The 22,858-nt window shown below is 43.7% G+C and overlaps 1 protein-coding gene across 5 annotated transcripts in view; it reads right to left on the minus strand.

Annotated features, from left to right (window-relative positions):
• Nucleotides 1–22,858, minus strand: part of LOC110494467 (rap1 GTPase-activating protein 1) — a 129,853-nt gene that overhangs the window by 6,424 nt on the left and 100,571 nt on the right. For 3 of the 5 annotated variants that reach the window (XM_036950528.2, XM_036950526.2, XM_036950529.2), the window contains 13 exons: nucleotides 20,216–20,263; nucleotides 19,645–19,683; nucleotides 19,242–19,427; nucleotides 18,400–18,503; nucleotides 15,583–15,661; nucleotides 15,375–15,428; nucleotides 15,060–15,143; nucleotides 14,681–14,781; nucleotides 14,208–14,337; nucleotides 6,686–6,841; nucleotides 5,972–6,043; nucleotides 5,783–5,869; nucleotides 5,214–5,450 (listed from right to left, as the gene is read on the minus strand). In XM_036950528.2, the coding sequence (XP_036806423.2) occupies nucleotides 5,247–5,450; nucleotides 5,783–5,869; nucleotides 5,972–6,043; nucleotides 6,686–6,841; nucleotides 14,208–14,337; nucleotides 14,681–14,781; nucleotides 15,060–15,143; nucleotides 15,375–15,428; nucleotides 15,583–15,661; nucleotides 18,400–18,503; nucleotides 19,242–19,427; nucleotides 19,645–19,683; nucleotides 20,216–20,254 (1,335 nt within the window). In that variant the 5' untranslated portion in view covers nucleotides 20,255–20,263 and the 3' untranslated portion in view covers nucleotides 5,214–5,246. Of the gene's footprint in view, nucleotides 1–1,871; nucleotides 1,982–2,594; nucleotides 2,676–4,201; nucleotides 4,322–5,213; nucleotides 5,451–5,782; nucleotides 5,870–5,971; nucleotides 6,044–6,685; nucleotides 6,842–14,207; nucleotides 14,338–14,680; nucleotides 14,782–15,059; nucleotides 15,144–15,374; nucleotides 15,429–15,582; nucleotides 15,662–18,399; nucleotides 18,504–19,241; nucleotides 19,428–19,644; nucleotides 19,684–20,215; nucleotides 20,264–22,858 lie in introns of those variants that run through there. The other 2 variants (XM_021569547.3, XM_090205943.1) reach the window with 2 other exon arrangements.

Consider the following 22,858-nt stretch of genomic DNA (forward strand, 5'->3'; position numbering starts at 1 on the left):
CGGCTCTGCGCACTGTGTCTCCGGTGCGCACAGCCAAGTGCGTCCTGTGCTGGCGCCCCACATTTGCCGGGCGAGAGTAACCAGCCAGGACGGGTTGTGCCAGCTCAACGCTTGAGACCTCCAGTGCGCCTTCACGGCCCAGTGTATCCAGTGCCTGCTCCACGCACCAGGCTTCCAGTGCATCTCCCCAGTCCGGTGAGACCTGTTCCGGTTCCACATACCAGGCCTCCAGTATGTCTCCCCAGCCTGGTAAGCACTGTGGCAGCTCCAAGCACCAGGCTTCCAGTACGTCTCCTCAGTCCGGTGAGACCTGTTCCGGCTCCACGTTCGAAGCCTCCAGTGATGATCCATGGCCCGAAGCTTCCAATGATGATCCATGGCCCGAAGCCTCCAGTGATGATCCATGGCCCGAAGCCTCCAGTGATGATCCATGGCACGAAGCCTCCAGTGATCCATGGCACGAAGCCTCCAGTGATGACCATGGCACGAAGCCTCCAGTGATGATCCATGGCACGAAGCCTCCAGTGATGATCCATGGCACAAAGCCTCCAGTGATGATCCATGGCACGGAGCCTCCAGTGATGATCCATGGCACAGAGCCTCCAGTGATGATCCATGGCCCGGAGCCTGCAGTGAGGATCCATGGCACGAAGCCTCCAGCGTTGATCTGCGGTCCGGAGCCTCTAGCGACGGTCCCCGGTCCGGAGCCTCCAGCAACCGTCCCCAGTCCAGGGCCTGCGGAGAGGGTCCCAAGTCCAGGGCCTGCGGCGAGGGTCCCCAGTTCGGGGTCGGCGACGAGGGTCCCCGCACCAGAGGCGCCACCAAAGTGGGGGGAGCCAGAGGTGGAGCAGGGACTGCGTCCCGCACCGGAGCCGCCACCAAATATAGATGCCCACCAGGACCCTCCCCTATAGTGTCAGGTTTGCGGCTGGAGTCTGCACCTTTGGGGGATAGGGTACTGTCAAGCCCCAGACCGTAGATATCATTTTATTCTCTGTGTTTGTTTGGTCAGGGTGTGACTGGGGTGGGAAAGTCTAGGCTTTCTGGTTCTTTGTTTTTGGCCGGGTATGATTCTCAATCAGGGACAGCTGTCTATCGTTGTCTCTGATTGGGAATCATACTTAGGCAGCCCTTTTTCTTTTTCTCAAATGGTGGTTGTTTTCTTTGTTAGTGGCAGGTATAGCCTTACAGAGCTTCACGTTCCGTTTTGTTGTTTCTTGTTTTGTTGGCGACATTTAAAAATAAAAGAATGTACGCTTACCACGCTGCACCTTGGCCAGGTCATTTCCTTGATGACGATCGTGACAGTTACATTGAACTGGGTGAATGGAATATGAATGACAGTCACCTAAACATGCTGTAATAGAAATAAGCCGTGCTCATAAACGACACTGACCGCCACTGCCGCTATAATGCATATCAGTTTATCGATGGGAAGAGTAAAACACCAACACGTCTCTCCAGTCACCTGGCAAATCTTTGAATGCCTCATCTCTTTACCCCAAAGGTTGTGTGTTCGAATCGGTGACAACTTTAGCGTCTTAGCTAATAACCAACTTTAGCTAAACACAACAATGCATTTTGCAAGTACTTTAGCATGTTAGCTAGCCATACTCTAACCCTAACCGTAACATATCCCTAACCCTTAACCTATCCCTAACCTTAATCTACCATTAACTTGCTAGCTAACATTAGCATGTGTCGCCATGTTATTAACGCAATGGCGACACAGTTGACCACCATGCAGAGTGACTTGGGGCATTGGACCATACTTCTGGTATGTTTCATTTCTCCATCTCTTTCTATGCTTTCTCTCTGACACCCCATTTTCCTCTTTCTTCTCCGGGTAGCTCAAGAAGCCCTCCTCTCACCTCCTCTCCTGCACCTCCTGGATGTTCTCGATCCCGATGGCGCTGCTCCGTCTGGCACTGAAGGGCCCAGACTTCTTCCTGGTGGGGCTCTTCCCAGGAATGATCAGAGACTGGGGAGGAGTGGCTAGGTTAGTCAGCCACAATACTATATTCCTCTAGCATGACTTATATAGTAAAGACAGAGGCTACTGTAGGGCTATAATACACAACTCGGTCTGTTTTACATTCAGTGAAAACGTGAACTCCATTCAAATAGGCATTTGTTGAATGGCATTTGTTGAATGTCATTGAGATTCTACAGCACAATGACTCAAATGCCTTCAGTATTTGATACTTGCTATCTACAACACATGAGAAACATTATGGGGGAACTAAAATGAAGTGACAGTGGCTTGTTGGTGAAAGACTATTTGAGCTACTCCATCATGTTGTATGAGTGAAAGAGAGGAATTGATATACAAAGGTAATAAACCAGTAATTATTTTCACAGACCTTTCCACTTTTGTGACGGATACTCTTCATAAAATCTTATTACCTAAATTATAGCTTTCTTACAACCCAGTGGTTTTACCCCACACTTGAGATGTAGAAAAGGATTGCTTGGCTATTGGTTTCAGCAGAAAGCAACAGTAATTGAGTCATGCAAAGAGACATAGAACTACACAAGTAAGCGAAGAAAAGAGCAGAGAAATAGCACAGTAGAAGGGAGATTTATACATGAACCTCTTCTATTGTTCCTATCCCTATGGCACTGCCGCGACGTCCATGATATCTACTGGGACTTTTCCCTGGGACAAGTAATGACTGAACCACACAGGGGAGGAGGAAGCAGAGAAAGAGAAGGGGATAAAGAGAAAGAGGATGAGAGTAGAAGATACAATAATACCCCACAACATTTCATGCAGCAGGTACCGTTTGAACAGCAAGGTACAAATTAGAATGTGAGCTCACAGTACACCATAAGACACAGAAGACAGGAGACATATTTAGCACATATTGAAAGGCCATTCATATTGAAAGGCCATTCACATTGAAAGACCATTCATATTGAAAGGCCATTCATATTGAAAGGCCATTCACATTGAAAAGCCATTCACATTGAAAGCTGGACTAAAGTTAGAGACCACAGAGTGCGGAAGGAAATTGAATAAGATACAGCTTATGGGCAGAATAGCCCGTGTAGCTTGGTCTCACTCTTCTTTCCTTGTAATGACAATGAACAAACACAAGGAGGAGTTTGTCAAATCACAAAGTGGACCTGTTTAAATAGGTAGATGAGAGGTAGAGAGATGGAAAGGAGGGACTGGCACAATCCAAAGGGCAGATTTACTTTTTGGAATGTAGGAAAAAGTCATTAGTAAACCAACAGTGAACCAACAGCTGTTTCTTTGAATTGCATGCCAGAGCACTTGCAACCTGTAAAGTGACACAAAGTGGAAAAAGATGCATGCATACACTTCTTATCTCGACAACTGCCTGCCATGTACAGCTCCATGCCAGACTGGCTTCCTGCAGCGCCCATTTAACACACATGACAGCAAGGTAACAAGGGAGGGCAAGGTAACACTCATGACAGCAAGGTAACAAGGGAGGCAAGGTAACACTCATGACAGCAAGGTAACAAGGGAGGGACTCTGGGTAGTCTGACAGCTAAACTCATCTCTTCCCAAATGGCTCTCAGGTTGCCAGAGAAAGCAAATCAAGCCTCACAATCTTATGAGACGCAAAAGTCCACAAAGTCTATGAAGTGGCACAAAGGGTTAAAGGTTCTTTGAGATCATTCACATAAAATCAACTTTCCAAAAAAGCACACCACCACCTTCTTATAGCCTCAACAGATCTGTGAGCAGATTATACCATCATACCAAGTCCAGTTACATCTAACATCTCTGATCATCTAACAACTGGATTTAACTATATGAAATTAATATGATTTAGGGTTGAGCATGACTTTGTATAACATGGAAGACACATTTCAGATGAATGTATTCAGTTGTACAACTGACTAGGTATCCCCCTTTCCCATTCTCATGACATGAAAATAAACACTACTGTAAAATAAACAGTGGTTCATTTGAAAAAGCCATGGAAAAAGTTATGGAAAAAGGCAAACTATGGCGGTGACTGATACCATATATGAAACACTGTGTTTAATCAAGGGATTTGAGCACAGGTAGGTGCAGGTGGCCAATGACTATCCCACAGTGGAGAGAGGATAGTGTATGTAGTAGTTGGTATTGGGTGTTGTTAGAGGAGGGTCCGTGTCTACTACAGGGGAGTCAGTAGACAGGCCCACGTGGGCCCCTGGTAATACCAAAAGGGTTACTTACTATCCCTGGGGTTTTGGGGGTCTCGGTAAAGCTGCTACTGAGACTAGTGGAGACAGTGTGTGGCTTCTTGTTACTGAGGCCCATGGCATCCATAGACTGGCTTCTGCTGCGGATCACCCGCTACAGAGTACAGAGAGAGATGAGGAGACACGATCGGTGAGTGTGTATGGACCCTAAACCTCACCTCAACCACACTAACCCTGAATTCTAATGATAACCTGTGATTGAGATTGTGCAGGACCGTATGTGAACACTTGAGAGCAGTGTAGATCAGTGAGAGGGAAAGAGTCTAAAAGAGAGAACATGTCTTTTAGTGGAAGAGAGGAGACAGTTCCAGTGCTTCACACTGACAGGTAGGTTTGAATGAAGTCTGAGGGTGGGTATTCAGAGGAGAGTGCATAATAATCCTGTAATGTCTTTCAAGTGTTCAGTAGACCCATCCATGAATGACGTGCAGGGCTGGAGAGAGACTGACAGAGAGTAAGAGAGATGCAGAGAAAGAAAGAGAGTGGAAAAGACAGAGGGAGAGAGAAAGTGAGACAGAGAATAAGAGAAAGGGACAGACAGAAAGAAAGTGGGAGGGACAGAGAGAGACAGAGAAAAGAGAGCAAGAAAAGAGAAAGAGAGAGAGCGAGATAGACAAGACAGAGCCAGAGAGGAAAAGAGCAGAGTGGCAAATTGGGAGCCATGCGGGCAGCCTCATCCGCTCCCTAATGAGAGGCCATTACAGTGTTCGTCAGAGACACACAATCACAGCTCCTCCACTGCCATGGCTCACTGCCCTGCCCAAGCTTCACCACCCTAATGGTCATTGATGGAGGGCTTAGAGTCAGAGTGCTGGATGCACATTGACAGAGACGCTCCCAACTCTCTGATCCTCCTCTGGTCACGTGACACAGTGGGATACGATATGGCAATACCCAATCTTCAACAGCATCAGCGCACTTCCAGAGAGCAAAACACTTCCTTTTCTGTGCCTTATTTTCCATGCATGAATACCCAGAATCCCTTCCAGGAAATAAAGAAAGCATTTATTTTTCAATATTCAACCTCTCTCATGCAGGTCAAGTGCCCGATTAAGCTTGCACCTCGCATAGTAGGGGGTTACCTTAAAGGACTCAAAGAAGCCCCCTCCCCCCCCAGCCCCATTCTCCAGTTTGTCCTCGTCCCCTCCCAGGCCCATCATGGACTGGCTGTTGATGTGTAGCTCCTCATACAGGGTCTCCAACAGGGCCGACCGCGTGCGCTCCTGACAACAACACACACTCATCAGTCAGAGGATAGTGTCCTCAATAAAAATCAATGACATGTAAACACTCGTGCAGACAATTCTGCAGGCATTCAGTGTACAATACAGTTCAACACATGAACGCACACACAGAGACACAAACATGTGCCTTTACAGAGATACAAACAAAGGAACATGAGCTGATAGTCTGCAAACGGCCATGATCCAGTCATTCACCCTCACATACAACATCCACACAAACACAGACAGACGGTACGGTAAATGGTGCAGCGAGAGCAGCGTGACTCCGCCCCCACACTGCATAGCATGCCATGGCACGCTCCTGCTCTCACCTCCAGTTTTGCAAACTTCTCAGCCTTGTAACAGGCATATTCCGCATTGATCAGCTTAGTGAACAGGAACTCATGGAACTCATGCCCCTAGAGAAGAAAGGGAGAGAGGAGGAAAGTCTGAATGAATATATGTTGTCCCTCTCATGGGCTCACCTAGTTTATCCATTATTTAGATTCATGACTTGTCACCTTTTTAAAGATGGCCGGGTCCGGTAGAGCGGGTCCAAAGAAAGGCACATCATCTCTCGCTGTCACAGACACCTGGAGGGGTAGAAGAGAGGTAGAATGTACCCAAATGACAGTCCATATGACCATATGAAACCACTAAATCTGTGACCTTAGAGAGCTTTTTATGTCTCTATTTTGGTTTGGTCAGGGTGTGATTTTGGGTAGGCATTCTATGTTCTCTTTTCTATGTTTTCTATTTCTTTGTTATGGCCGGGTATGGTTCTCAATCAGGGACAGCTGACTATCGTTGTCTCTGATTGGGAACCATACTTAGGTAGCTTTTTCCAACCTATGTTTTGTGGGTAGTTGTTTTCTGTTTAGTGTTCTGCACCTGACAGGGCTGTTTCGATTTCGTTTTGCACTGTGTTATTTTTGCTTCAGTGTTCAGTTCAATAAAATCATGAACACTTACCATGCAGCGCTGTGGTCCGGTTTTTCCTCATCAGACGACAATGACCGTTACAAAATCACATAACACTGACTAGCCTCTATAAACATTTATGAGGCAGGTAATAGGCAGGAACAAGCAGGACAGTTAGTTGCCAGTCAGTTACTGATTGATCTCTTATAAGGAATATGCAGGTTGCCTTGGGCCGAGTCTCTATGTATTGAAATAGGAGGATTGAACAGGTTTATAGACTGTGAGGAGTCCAACTATCCCTCGGCTAACATTACCTTGTATGTGACGTTGTCTGAGCAGGCATTCTCCACCTGCACCACCACATAGGCATGCAGGAAGTTGGAGGCTATCATGTCTGGCACAAAGGGTGTGTTTTCCTCCTGAAACAAGATGGCCACGATGTCGTTGCCTATGTGCCTCTTCCTCTGCAACTGCAAACACAACATTGTCACCATTACGGATATAAACTTAACCACTACATTTAAGTCAGCCAAGAACACTTATGTAGATTAATTAAATATGTAAATACTTCACTAAATGCATAGTCTACTACAGAAACAATTTGTAATTACTAATTGTAAGTATGAAATATCTCTATACAAGCAGTTTTCATAAAACAGTGGCGGTCATGTGATGCATATTGAAAGGCATAGGGCGGCCTATAACCCATTCAGTGATTGGAGACTGAAAAAGACAGGACCTTTTTCCCTGTATTGTGATTATAGGCCTCTGCAGCTTAGCTTCCTGCTCCCTAACATGTGTTGACTCACTGATCAGTCACCAGTTTCCATGTTATTCTGCACACCATTGTCAACATGGGGGAATTATTCTACACAGCAGGACCACATGACACCTGTTGATGAATGACATTTACTGCAGGGCAAAGTACTGTCAAAAAATAGCACAGAGCATATTGATTGTATGAATAAAACATTAAGGCAAATATTTATTTTCAGGGCTTTATGGATATTTACTCTCTTATTAGCTGCTGAATTGCTTTATAGTTGTGTATTTTGCCACTGTGTTTTACACATGAAAACAATCCACCATTTTCTTCAAGCACTGAATAAATAAGGAAGAGTTGTTATTGTCATAGAGGCTTTATCTATTTAATAATCTCCTAAAAAAACTAAAGTGAGAGACTCAGGACTGATCACCTGACAAGGTCAAAGGCAGATGTAAGGCTCAAACAAGCCATTTTATACAGTAGTATCATTATGCTGAGCAGGGTTCTTGTGTTGCATGGATGGTCAGTGGGCAGTCTGAGGCCTGTTGTTGATGTTTGCACACACACACACGCACACACACACACACACACACACACACACACACACACACACACACACACACACACACACACACACACACACACACACACACACACACACACACACACACACACACACACACGTTAGTAGGGGCCAGATGGTACCAGAACATCCACTATGCATGAGAGCAGATGGACAGCGAGTGAGTAAAAGCTGCCATGTATAACCATGGTGAAACACAGACATTCTATAATGAACTCAACACAGGCTCAACACAAGGTCAGCCTCAGCTTTAGACTGCTAGTTGTTTTCCTTCCTCTTCCTCTCAACACATTGTGTCTGTTCATCTTTGCCTTTATGTCGTTGGTGATTCACAGTGAATCTCTGATCGTCTTAGCCCACAAGGGTATCTTCTGTCTTTATGTGTGTCTGTCTGTCCACGTAGCTGAGATCTTCTGCTCATTCATCTCTTGAGAATAAGAGTCTCATTGGGATGGTTCTCCCAGGGGGGCAGGTGAGGTAGCTGAGGTCATTCAAAGCAGCAGGAGAAAGCATCAAGCCACCAAACTGTGTCCTCAAATGAGAAACTACATGTTGCCCCATGTTTATCTTCATGGAAGTGGCAACTTGTCATGAGAAATATCCCCTTCAGGTCATATCCCCACTGAGCACACCACTGAGCACACCAACAGGAGAAAATAATAACAGGTCTGTTCATGGTGGCTACCACTTGTGGATAGAGATATCATGTCGAATCCTTTCTACGTGCAGCAAGCTGGTGACTTCAGCTAACCACGTTTTAAAAACAGGTACAGTCTCCTTATTCCAAATGTTTCTTTTTACAATAACCATGCCATATTGTAAAGTTTTTTGTTCCCAGTGGGTTGAAGTCGTTAGGTGCTGTGACCTGCCTAAAACAGCTGTATCAGGGACTGGTATGAGGTTGCAGCTGTATACTTCTGAGAAAAAAATATCCTGCCAGAATGTGTGCAGTTTGGTGCATGACCAGAAGAGGTGACCCAGGGTACCCTCTGCAGATTTGCACTTAGGGCATATCGGAGAGGCAAAGGGGTAGAATGAGGGTAATTTGGTACAGGAATAGTGTAGTCTGTGAATCACTTTATATTGAATAAGTTGGTGTCAGGAGTTTATCGAGCACAAGTGAATATCTCGAAGGCAATCAGCCCAACAGTCATCAGTAATTTCCAATTTCCTTCCTCCCAGGTCTCCTTCAAATGTTGTGTGGATACAGAGTAATGTGCTGTAAAGTGATCTTCAAATCTGGAGATCAAACTCTTGGAGCCAGGGGCGAGGTTCATGAAAATATACAGTTCGTGGGCAGGTGGAATTGCCTCAAAATGTGGTATATTTATGCGAAAGCAGTTTCTTATCTGAAGATGTCAGAAGAAGTTAGATGCGGGGAGATTGTACATTTCCCTCAACTGTGCGAATGTGGCAAAAATATTATTGATGTAAAGGTCTATAATAGTAGTAATGCCCTTTCTCTTCCAGAATAAAACGTGTTGTCAGTTAGTGAGGGGAGGAAAGCAGGGTCATGGCAAATAGGGGTACAGACAGAGGTCTCCGGGAGACCAAATGTTTTCCTTATTTGATACCAACTTTTTCTTTGTTTTTGTTTTTTGCAAAAAGTTATTGCCAGTAATACCTGTAGGGGATTTAGTTGATGAAAAGAGAAGTGCTGGAAGAGAGGTGTTGTGTATATCTTGCTCAATAGCGAGCCATGAAGGGGTGGAGAGATCTACCATGCCAGGGAATGCATCCTGCCAATAAACCAGTGCTCTAGTATTTGCTGTCCAATAATAATGCTGAAAATTTGGCAGGCTCAGGCCACCTAATAATTTGGGCTTGATTATATGTTTTTTAGAGATATGGTGTACTCTGTATCCCCACACAAAAGGCAAGATAATCGAATCCAAGGATTTGAAAAAAGCTTTTCTTAAAAATATAGGCAGATTCTGAAAGAGAAAGGAATCTGGGGAGTGTAACCATTTTAATAGCATTAACACGGCCTATCATAGATAGAGGCAACACTCTCCAGATCTCAATGTTGCGCTTCAACTTCTCTATCATGTCGAGTTAGTTCATTTTATAAATCAATTTTAAGGGTCCTTGGGGATGACAGACCCTAAATATTTAATTTTGTGCCCTGTGATTTTAAAATGTATATTTTTAAGGAAGTCTGGGTTTAAGTCACCTTTAAGAGGCATGGATTCGCTTTTATCACAGTTTATAGTGTACCCAGAGAGTTCTCCAAGTGAAACGTTTGCGGTATCTGCAGTGGTCTTTGAGGGGTAGAGGTCTTGATAAAACGTTGTGAAACATGCATTAATTTCTTTTGGGTCCGTAGTAACAGCTCCTGTACTAGATTTAATTATATGAATAGTTCTATTGGCCTGTATACCTCTCAGCTGCACGCCAGTAGTTTATCCGGTTAGTCACCCAACTCAAAGTGTTTTTGTTTCATCTTTAATAGCATTGTGTTTACTTGGTTAGAGAGAATAGTATTGTATTCATATTTGAGTTGTATTATGTCATTCAACTTGGAAGATAAGGGCGCTTCCATATAGTCTCTCTCGAGCACCGGGAGCTGGGCCTCGATTTCTAATAATCTTCTCTGCGTACATTTTTTCATGGTAGCCTCATATGGCATTATATGCCCACGAATAACAGCCTTAAATGCCTCCCACAAAGTGGAGTTGGATACATCAGCAGTATCATTCTGGGACATATAGTCCGTAATTAAATTGGCTGTTTGTTGGTGAAATTGTTCATCATTGAGTAATGTTGGATTAAAGCACCAACTGAATTGAGGCTTTGTTCTGCCGAAATCCATTTGTAATGAAACGAGACTGTGATCGGAAATGATTATATTATGCTACTTGGTAGAGGTGACGTTAGATGTCAATTTAGAGTCTGTTAAAAACTAGTCAATTATTGTGTATGATTTATGCACATGTGAGAAGAAAGAATCATCCTTATCCGTAGGGTGTTGTAATCTCCAAATATCGACGAGGTTCATTGTTCCAATTAAATTATTCAAGACAGTAGTGGAATTCAGTGAAGTGGTAGGGCGAGCAGGAAGCCTATCCATATAAGGGTCCAAAATGCAGTTAAAATCTCCGCCTGTAAATAAATGTGTGGTTGATAAATCTGGTAAGAGATTGAAGACATTCCGAAAGAACCCTGGTTTCGGTGCATAAAGATTTTAAAATGTTACATGTTGTGATAGAATGTGGCCACAATACTAGGGGTAGCTTATAGTTGAAATGTGTTTGAATGGGATAGTTTTTCGAAACAATATGGCTACACCTCTAGCTTTGGATGAAAAAGTTGATTGATAAATACCCAACTACATTTTAATATCCACTGCTCTGTATGTTTTATGTGAGTTTCTTGTAGAAACATAATATCTCCAGATAAAGATTTCAAATGGGAAAAAAACTTTCCTCTTTTCAAATTTGTTCTCAAACCTTGTACATTCCATGAAAGAAGGGTAATGTCGCCACATCGTGGAGAAGTAGTAGAGTTATCCGTAGCCATAAGAAGTATTTATTTGGTCCTCAAATACATTTGAATTGTAGCAGTAGGGTTGGCGCAACACATAAAGAGCAAAGGACAAATGAAAAACACAAAAAAAAACATTCTCCACCTCCCTCCCCCGTCCACTAACCCAAACGAAGTGGAATATAAATTCCCCCATAAACACTGTGGAACTGTTGGACACTACAGGGAGACATACAGTTGAAGTCGGAAGTTTACATACATTTAGGTTGGAGTCATTAAAACTATAGTTTTGGCAAGTCGGTTAGGACATCTACTTTGTGCATGACACAAGTAATTTTTCCAACAATTGTTTCCAGACAGATTATTTCACTTATAATTCACTGTGTCACAATTCCAGTGGGTCAGAAGTTTACATACACTAAGTTGACTGTGCCTTTAAACAGCTTGGAAAATTCCAGAAAATTATGTCATGGCTTTAGAAGCTTCTGAAAGGCTAATTGACATCATTTGAGTCAATTGGAGATGTACCTGTGGATCTATTTCAAGGCCTACCTCCAAACTCAGTGGCTCTTTGCTTGACTTCATGGGAAAATCAAAAGAAATCAGGCAAGACCTCAGGGAAAAAATTGTAGACTTCAACAAGTCTCGTTCATCCTTTCCAAAAGCCTGAAGGTACCACATTCATCTGTACAAACAATAGTACGCAAGTATAAACACCATGGGACCAAGCAGCCAACATACCGCTCAGGAAGGAGACGCGTTCTGTCTCCTAGAGATGAACGTACTTTGGTGTGAAAAGTGCAAATCAATCCCAGAACAACAGCAAAGGACCTTGTGAAGATGCTGGAGGAAACAGTTACAAAGGTATCTATATCCACAGTGAAACTAGTCCTATATCGACATAACCTGAATGGCTGCCCCAAAACCACCATAAAAAAGCCAGGCTATGGTTTGCAACTGCACATGGGGGCAAAGATCGTACTTTTTGGAGAAATGTCTTCTAGTCTGATGAAACAAAAATAGAACTGTTTGGCCATAATGACCATCATTATGTTTGGAGGAAAAAGCTGAAGAATACCATCCCAAAAGTGAAGCACAGAGGTGGCAGCATCATGTCGTGGGGGTGCTTTGCTGCAGGAGGGGCTGGTACACTTCACAAAATAGATGGCATCATGAGACAGGAAAATTATGTGGATATATTGAAGCAATATCTCAAGACATCAGTCAGGAAGTTAAAGCTTGGTCGCAAATGGGTCTTCCAAATGGAGAATGACCCCAAGCATACTTCCAAAGTTGTGGCAAAACAGCTTAAGGACAACAAAGTCAAGGTATTGGAGAGGCAATCACAAAGCCCTGACCTCAATCACATAGAAAATTTGTGGGCAGAACTGAAAAAGTGTGTGCGAGTAAGGAGGCCTACAAACCTGACTCAGTTACACCAGCTGTCAGGAGGAATGGGCCAAAATTCACCCAAATTCACCCAGCATGTGGAAGGCTACCAGAAACATTTGACCCAAACAAGTTGAAGGTTATGCTACCAAATACTAATTGAGTGTATGTAAACTTCTGACCCACTGGGAATGTGATGAAATAAATAAATCATTCTCTCTACTATTATTCTGACATTTCACATTCTTAAAATAAAGTGGTGATCCTAACTGAACTAAGACTGGACATTTTTACTAGGATTAAATGTAAGGAATTGTGAAAAACTGAGTTTAAATGTATTTGGCTAAGGTGTATGTAAACTTCCGACTTCAACTGCAGGCTTGCTAACCAATTTATAATGAAACTAAATTAGCCTTCCTTCAGGTGGTGTGACTGGGACCCCTTACCCTGAGGTCTATAACAATTGCTCTAATAAAATAACTGAATTGAGCAAAACAATATTGTCAATATGTCCCTACTGGAACAGGGAAATCGGTCAGGTGCAGTTTTACCCACCTGTATAGGGACTATCACATCGCTGTCATATCTGAAAACAGTGGGGTAATCCGCCCTACCGATCACGGTGAACAACTACTCAGGACGGCCCTATGGGGTCCTAGACGTTGGTGGCTTTAGTAGTAATCCTGTCAACGAAAGACTCGGCATCCTGTGGTTTTTCGAACATCTTCTCTACCGTACCATGGGTAAGAATCAGCCGAGCAGGAAAGAGGAGGCCGTGTCTGATTCCCGCATCTCTGAGTTTCTTCCTAGCTCCATGAAAGGCCTGGCGCTGGTTACCTCAGCAGTGTAGTCTGGGTATATGCTAACCCGAGCTCCGTTGAAGGACAGGGGGAATTGCTGGCGGGACAGGCACAGAATATTTTCCTTCTCGGGGTCGTAGTGTATTTTGGCAATCATGACACGGGGCCGTGTATCGGAGAACAAACCGTTGGGGTCTAAATTCTGCCACGAACTGTGTTGGTCCGCCTTTCTCAATTTTTTCTTCCAAGTCTGTGATTTTGATATTCAAACGTCTTGAACGTCCTTCAAGGTCAATTAGCTTGAGTTTCATAGTTTTGTTTGCTGTTAGTAGCTCTTCATACTGTCCCTCGAGGGTGGCAATGCGTTTCTTGTGGTCACCTGCGTTTCCTTCCAGATCAATAATGCGGGTTGTATGTTCAGCCAGGGAGGCTTGCACCGATTGTAAGGATGAGTGGAGATGATTAAATTGAGTGTTCATGTCCTCTTCCATTTTTTTGATAGCTGCTAATATAATAGTCGGTGAGGGCTCTGAGTCAGGGTTAGCCATGCATTAGTTTCCCTTTGGCCGCGTTTCTCATGGAGTTGCTCATTGTAGCAGTTTGGTCGGGCAAAAGTAATAGCATTGTGTATAATTGAAATTTAAGCAAAAGTGAGGATGAGGTAGTCAGAGAAGCGTCTACTCCATGTGGTGCTCACTAGTGCCCCCTGTTCCCCAGTGATGTTTCTTGATTGAAATTAAGTAGATATACTATACTTCCAATCTAGCTACTGACAGACATAATGACAGACAAGACAGGGCCTGACAGCTAGTTACCTGCTGAGAGTCTCCCTCTGTATATGGCAGCTTGGTGGACACGTGGAACATGATCTCCTTGTTGTGAAAGTTAGTGTAGACAGACTCTGTTCCTGTCTGGCCGTGGGTGACGTCCAGTCCTCCTCTGAACCTGCAGAACCAGAGTGTGAACCAGACCGTTACATCACCAACAGCAGTAGCAGGTCGTCTCAGACTCAGTGCAACCAGCCAGTGCATCCACACCACTCTGTCTCATCCATCATAGAGTGAATGCCAAGGGCAGTTATCCCCTTCCACTCAATCATGATGTCCGTATCACTCAGAATATTATATTGCTCTAAATCGAGAGAATCAGAGCAGATCTACCATAATAAACAAGGCTTTAGACGTCTGAAGTGTCATCATTCAGGGAGTCATGTCAAAGTCAATTGTAATCGAGAGACATGACCAGTCTTTCATCTGCCATGTCAATACCATTCTAAGGCCACGCTTACCCTTTAAAGTCATGGAGCTCAATCTTGTCCCCCAGAAACTCCAAGAACTCCACAAAAGCAGGACTCTCGTCGCTATTCCCAAATAGCTCCTCTTCGGTGGTCTGCAGGGAGAAATACAAGGCTGTGAAGAAGTATTACATCTGAGCTCAACAGGAAATCAGTCAGGCCTCCTTTGGAGGAAGGACAGCAAATCCTCTTAGTTTGGGAAGGAGGGAGAAGCTCACACACCTAAACTCTCCTGAGAATGGCTAAGCTGGAGTCTTATGATGACCAGGAAGTAGCACAGTCATAATAATACTCCAAATATGGGAAGCAATCAACTGTTATAAATGTATATGACTTTATAGGATTTTACCACCACAGGCTATATACCACTCACCTGGCCAAACTTCTGATAAATGACTCCAAACTTGAAATTGTTGCTGATGACATGCTCATCAAAGGTGACAATGAGCCTTGAAGCCTGGGAAAAATGAGAATTGTACATTCAGCAGAGTCAAGGTGAAGGGGACTTGCAATGTAAAGCGGTGAGGGGGAACATAAACACACTGTAGTTGAGAAATAAAACATTAAAACAGCAATAAAGGCTCCTTGTTGGACCATACTATTATTGTATTGTAAAATAGCTACTCCATTGTAAATGTACAGAGCTGACCAGGTAACTAAATCATTTCAAGATTAATACAGAGCCTACCTTTGGGTAGAGGACTGGGTAAAATCTGTCCACATTTACCTCTTCAAATACCAGCTGCAAAATAAAAAAGTACCTTAAACTTTTCCTCCTGCCATTGCAACTTTATACAATAACTTAATTTCAACTTCACATCCAGTAAATCCCTTTCCAACCATTATCCACCGGGCTAGAGCATTAACATCTCCTTCTGGACTGTCCATCATCCTACCTTGGCCATCTGGACCACGTTGGGGAACTCAGTCAGGCAGGAGATAGGAATCACATCATGGTGAGTTTTTAATTTGGTCCTAAAAGACAAATTGATGGAACAGTCACATATATATTCACCATTCTTTCTTTCGAGATAGGATTCTCATGTCAACACTTTGGTTCCATTTAAAAAAAAAACCTTCCCGTTTTGTTGACATCCCTGTTGATGCAAATGTGACGCAAAACCAATGTGGATAATCTTTCTAAGGATGCTGTGGAGACACAATAGTGATTTGCATAGCCAGCCTTGCCACAGTCAACTATGAGCAACACAACCTGTTCACACCTGCTGTCTTTTCAGTGACAGCACAGCAGGCACATGAACCGACATACCTAGGTACTCTCTGGCATACACCCCCTGCAAACTGAGCACACTAACTAACAAAACAACCATTACAGCTGGAGTGCACTCTCTAGGGTTGTAAAATTAATTCACAGCTTTTATGGAATGTTACTACTCTATCATTAGTGTTATAACGTGGTGGAATTGATAATTTCACAGTGAGCGAGCATGTTGGGTAGAGGTGGGTGTGTTTGTGTTAGCACGGTGCACAGGGGGGCCTGGCCATTGTTTAAGACTAGAGTGCTGCCATGCTGAGCTAAATTAACCTCTCCCTGAACACATACAGTGGGGCAAAAAAGTATTTAGTCAGCCACCAATTGTGCAAGTTCTCCCACTTAAAAAGATGAAAGAGGCCTAGGTACACTTCAACTATGACAGACAAAATGAGGAAAAAAAATCCAGAAAATCACATTGTAGGATTTTTAATGAATTTATTTGCAAATGATGGTGGAAAATAAGTATTTGGTCAATAACAAAAGTTTATCTCAATACTTTGTTATATACCCTTTGTTGGCAATGACAGAGGTCAAACGTTTTCTGTAAGTCTTCACAAGGTTTTCACACACTGTTGCTGGTATTTTGGCCCATTCCTCCATGCAGATCTCCTCTAGAGCAGTGATGTTTTGGGGCTGTTGCTGGGCAACACGGACTTTCAACTCCCTCCAAAGATTTTCTATGGGGTTGAGATCTGGAGACTGGCTAGGCCACTCCAGGACCTTGAAATGCTTCTTACGAAGCCACTCCTTCGTTGCCCGGGCGGTGTGTTTGGGATCATTGTCATGCTGAAAGACCCAACCACGTTTAATCTTCAATGCCCTTGCTGATGGAAGGAGGTTTTCACTCAAAATCTCACGATACATGGCCCCATTCATTCTTTCCTTTACACGGATCAGTCGTCCTGGTCCCTTTGCAGATAAACAGCCCCAAAGCATGATGTTTCCACCCCCATGCTTCACAGTAGGTATGGTGTTCTTTGGATGCAACTCAGTATTCTTTGTCCTCCAAACACGACGAGTTGAGTTTTTACTAAAATGTATATTTTGGTTTCATCTGACCATATGACATTCTCCCAATCTTCTTCTGGATCATCCAAATTCTCTCTAGCAAACTTCAGACGGGCCTGGACATGTACTGGCTTAAGCAGGGGGACACATCTGGCACTGCAGGATTTGAGTCCCTGGCGGCATAGTGTGATACTGATTGTAGGCTTTGCTACTTTGGTCCCAGCTCTCTGCAGGTAATTTACTAGGTCCTAACGTGTGGTTCTGGGATTTTTGCTCACCGTTTTTGTGATAATTTTGAACCCACGGGGTGAGATCTTGCGTGGAGCCCCAGTTCGAGGGAGATTATCAGTGGTCTTGTATGTCTTCCATTTCCTAATAATTGCTCCCACAGTTGATTTCTTCAAACCAAGCTGCTTACCTATTGCAGATTCAGTCTTCCCAGCCTGGTGCAGGCCTACAATTTTGTTTCTGGTGTCCTTTGACAGCTCTTTGGTCTTGGCCATAGTGGAGTTTGGAGTGTGACTGTTTGAGGTTGTGGACAGGTGTCTTTTATACTGATAACAAGTTCAAACAGGTGCCATTAATACAGGTAACGAGTGGAGGACAGAGGGCCTCTTAAAGAAGAAGTTACAGGTCTGTGAGAGCCAGAAATCTTGCTTGTTTGTAGGTGACCAAATACTTATTTTCCACCATAATTTGCAAATAAATTCATTACAAATCCTACAATGTGATTTTCTGGATTTTTTTTCTAATTTTGTCTGTCAGAGTTGAAGTGTACCTATGATAAACATTTTAGGCCTCTCTGATCTTTTTAAGTGGGAGAACTTGCACAATTGGTGGCTGACTAAATACTTTTTTGCCCCACTGTAGTAGGGGATGGAAATGTGGACACGACTGCTTAACAAACACTATTAGAGGCTGAAGCAGACATATGTCCTCTGCTCTGGGTCAGGTGTTATTGAAAAGCGCCTGCAGTCCTTTAATGGCTGTATTGTCCTGGAACAGTGTGAAGAGAGCCTGAGAGGAGGCCACAATGAAAGAAGAGAGAGAGAATAATGAGAGAGAGAGAGAGAGAGAGAGAGAGAGAGAGCAAGAGAGAGGGGAGGGCACGTGGGGAGAGAGATAGAGAGAGTGGTGAAGACAGAAGAGAATGGGGGAGAAGGGCAGTGGGCAATAGAGAAATGAAATAAGAGAAGAGACAAATAGTGTGTAGCACAGGAGGCTGGTGATGGAGGACTTCTCATAATTATCCCTGGAATAGTGTGTGCATGGAATGTATCAAAATGTTGTTGTTTTTGAACCAGTCCATGTATTATTTTCCATGCATTACTATGAACCTGTCCTCCCCCAATTAAGGTGCCACCAGCCACCTGTGAAGTGCAGAGAGAATGAGGAGGCAGGGGAGAGATAAAGATAATATGAATGGTACCTTAGCAGCAAGCAGAGATGCTCCTGGTCCCCGATGACATCATACTTCATGGAGAAGACCAGGTGGCCCAGGCCGATGTCCATGGAGTAGTAATTAAAGTGTTCCTATAGAGACATCACCAGAAGGTACACTCAGATAACAAATAATCCACACTTCAGGCAATGTTCATTATTCCTCTTACTGGCCCAGTCCCCCTCAGCCCAGTTCCTCTCAGCCTAGTCCCCCTCAGCCCAGTCCCCCTCAGCCCAGTCCCCCCCAGCCTAGTCCCCCTCAGCCTAGTCCCCCTCAGCCCAGTCCCCCTCAGCCTAGTCCCCCTCAGCCTAGTCCCCCTCAGCCCAGTCCCCCTCAGCCTAGTCCCCCTCAGCCCAGTCCCCCTCAGCCCAGTCCCCCTCAGCCTAGTCCCCTCAGCCCAGTCCCCCTCAGCCTAGTCCCCCTCAGCCCAGTCCCCCTCAGCCTAGACCCCCTCAGCCTAGTCCCCCTCAGCCTAGTCCCCCTCAGCCCAGTTCCCCTCAGCCTAGTCCCCCTCAGCCTAGTCCCCCTCAGCCCAGTCCCCCTCAGCCCAGTCCCCCTCAGCTCGACTGCTCAAAGAGAAAAGCTCCTCCAGCTAACTCAACAGTGGTGCATACAGATAATACTTTCATTTGTTATAAACACAGTCCCCTGCCAGGAGAATGAATGGACTGAGCCTCAGCCTGTGATGTAAGCATTTTGAGGGACTCTCAGCTAGCAAAGACATATGCTATTCTATTCTATTTTTATTTCAATCTACTTACATTTCAGATGGAATGAAATCTCCAGAAAAAAAGTAGGGAGCAGAATGGTGCTAATCAGATGATGCTCACCTTGCCCATGAACTGTTTCCTGTAGATCTTGGCCATGCTGTTGGTCTCCAGCTTGATGTGGGAGGACGCACAGGGCTTCTGCTCAGGCTCAGGTGTGGCACTGGGTTTGTGATTGGTCCCCTCGATCCAGTAGCCTCCGAACTGAGGCAACAGGATTAGGGGGAAGGGGCTCCTACGACCCAGGACCTGATTCCAACCAAGATGATGAAGTTAATAAAGTTAAATGAAAATAAACACAATACATGGGATTCAATTCAATAGCAGATAAAGGGCAACCACACTTTGGGTTCATTCAGACTGTTTATTATGTATCAAAGAGCTCTATATGTGATAGAGATTTCAGTTTCCAATGGTTTTTATCATACACAGCTCTGTATGTGAGTCAGTTTTAGATTGTTTGTACCTCGTGAACGCTGGGGTAAGGGATATAGTCCTCCTCTGTCTGCAAGAAAACCACATGTCATAATAATGCACAACATTTTTTCATTTACCATCATAGTCCCCTCATTAATGCAGCATGTGACTTTTATGTTGACAGCACAATCAACCAATCTACAAAGCACATAACTACAATGAAAGGAACCCACATTAAATCATAGATTGAAACCACATTGACAATATTGGGTGGGCTATCCCAACTAATGAGACCCAATTTTTGGAGTGACCACCACAATAAACACCAATGTATTCACATCCTTATTGTCCACTAATTGTGACACTCAAGAGCTTTGGCGAGCATCCCTTTAAACGGACACAGACTGCCGACCCGCCGAGGATATGCTACACAATCCAGCGTTCCAACACTGCAGTAGTCTGGCTGTGTGATAAGATTGATGAGGTTGGGGTTCTAATTTGAGCGATGTGTGTCTGAAAGCCTGTCTGACGGGAGACAAGGAGAGGTTCAAGGCTCTGCCATAATGGAGCCTTTGTCCACAGGGAGTCTGTGGGGAAATGTGAGGATAGACTAGACTCACTTTGAGGGGTGGAGGGAAGGTGCATCTCTGCTCGTCCATTCTGCTGCCCTGTGGAGGGAAATAGAGGCATGCCAGGGGCCAGGTGATATACACAGCACACACACACACTCACACAGCTGCACAGAAATAACATAGACTTCTCACTCCAAGTTAACTTCAAAACAATAATAATATTCAAGAGCATAAATGTTTTAAATGTTTCTCTAAACTAATCTTGGCATTACAGGTACATAGGAAAAGAGAAAAATAGGAAGATTTCAGATTAAGGACAATACATTGCTTCAACATATCAACTACACATAGCATGAAGATATAGCAAAGGAAGAGAGAATTCAAATGTCAGTGGAAGAAAAAAGATAGGGTAGTAACTGAAGCAGAGGAGTGAGTGTGTGAGAGACAGAGGACAGCAGAGAAGGCGTCACCAACAGCCAGGCAATATAGATGCGCTAGGCAGTAGCAGGCACTGCAAGAAGTCCCTGGAGAGACGCGGTGACTGCTGTGATTGGTAGAGATTTCACAACTTTAGTACAACATTATATTTAACCCAGTTTAAAAATAGCAACGTTGAGGAAGTAGAATTGACCAAATGAATTGAATTATAGAGGTCTAATGATCTATTCCATTCAACATGCTTGGCTCATGTCTGTTATTTCCAATATATTTGTAGGTTATGTAACTATTTGTAAGAAAAATGGGCAATTATTAAATAGGTGAAATTATTTAATTGAGCTTTTATTTTTATTGCAATTTCTATTCACTTAGCTACTTACTTTTTCTAATGTTGTTGCATTGTCGAGAGGTTAACTTGCAGGTCAGCATTTCCTTGCACTGTGTTATTTATTAATAAATTATTTATTTCAGCTTATATTTCTTTCATCACATTCCCAGTGGGTCAGAAGTTTACATACACTCAATTAGTATTTGGTAGCATTGCCTTTAAATTGTTTAACTTGGGTCAAACGTTTCGGGCAGCCTTCCACAAGCTTCCCACAATATGTTTGGTGAATTTTGCCCATTCCTCCTAACAGAGGAGGCCTCCTTGATCGCACACACCCTTTCAGTTTTGCCCACAAATGTTCTATAGGATTGAGGTCAAGGCTATGTGATGGCCGTTCCAATACCTTGACTTTGTTGTCCTTAAGCCATTTTGCCACAACTTTGGAAATATGCTTGGTGTCATTGTCCATTTGGAAGACCCATTTGCGACCAAGCTTTAACTTCCTGACTGATGTCTTGAGATGTTGCTTCAATATATCCATATAGTTTTCCTGCCTCATGATGCCATCTATTTTGTGAAGTGCACCAGTCCATCCTGCAGCCACGCACGCACACAACATGATGCTGCCACTGCGTGCTTCACTTTTGGGATGGTGTTCTTCAGCTTGCAAGCTTCCCCCTTTTTCCTCCAAACATAACGATGGTCATTATGGCCAAACAGTTCTATTTTTGTTTCATCAGACCAGAGGACATTTCTCCAAAAAGTACGATCTTTGTTCCCATGTGCAGTTACAAACCGTAGTCTGACTTGTTTATGGCGGTTTTGGAGCAGTGGCTTCTTTCTTGCTCAGCAGCCTTTCAGGTTATGTCGATATAGGACTCGTTTTACTGTGGATATAGATAGTTTTGTAACTGTTTCCTCCAGCATCTTCACAAGGTCCTTTGCTGTTGTTCTGGGATTGTTTTGCACTTTCGCACCAAAGTACGTTCATCTCTAGGAGACAGAACGTGTCTCCTTTCTGAGCGGTATGACGGCTGCGTGGTCCCATGGTGTTTATACTTGCGTACTATTGTTTGTACAGATGAATGTGGTACCTTCAGGCGTTTGGAAAGGATGAACCAGACTAGTGGAGGTCTACATTTTTTTTTCTGAGGTCTTGGCTGATTTCTTTTGATTTTCCCCTGATGTCAAGCAAAGAGGCACTGAGTTTGAAGGTAGGCCTTGAAATACATCCACAGGTACACCTCCAATTGACTCAAATGATGTCAATTAGCCTTTCAGAAGCTCCTAAAGCCATGACATAATTTTCTGGAATTTTCCAAGCTGTTTAAAGGCACAGTCAACTTAGTGTATGTAAACTTCTGACCCACTGGAATTGTGATACAGTGAATTACAAGTGCAATAATCTGTCTGGAAACAATTGTTGGAAAAATGACTTGTGTCATGCACAAAGTAGATGTCCTAACTGACTTGCCAAAACCATATTTTGTTAACAAGAAATTTGTGGAGTGGTTGAAAAAATGTGTTTTAATGACTCCAACCTAAGTGTATGTAAACTTCCGACTTCAACTGTACATCATGTGTATATGACAAATAAACGAACTGGGACTTAGAAGGGAAGGGGGAGGGCAGCCATAAAGAGAGGGGAAAAGATGGCCAGCTTTGAGGTTATTTGTGGTTGTAGGTGAACAAAACATTGAAACTACATCGGCCCTTAAGTTATGTGTCCAGAAATGTTATGTCATCTAAATATCTCACATTAGCTGGTAGAAACTGACAAAGGTCTTCACGACAATTTTTCGGGCTCATGTCTCTTAATATTCATGTAGCCTAGGGGCTATGTAGCGCTACTCCTTATATGTTTGTGGACACATTTTTCTTTACAGTTTAGTTGCCCTGGTCGTGTCAGTATACAGTAACTTTCA

Source organism: Oncorhynchus mykiss, chromosome 17 (genome assembly GCF_057628025.1).
Source record: "Oncorhynchus mykiss isolate SJ-2025 chromosome 17, ASM5762802v1, whole genome shotgun sequence".
NCBI lineage: Eukaryota > Metazoa > Chordata > Actinopteri > Salmoniformes > Salmonidae > Oncorhynchus > Oncorhynchus mykiss.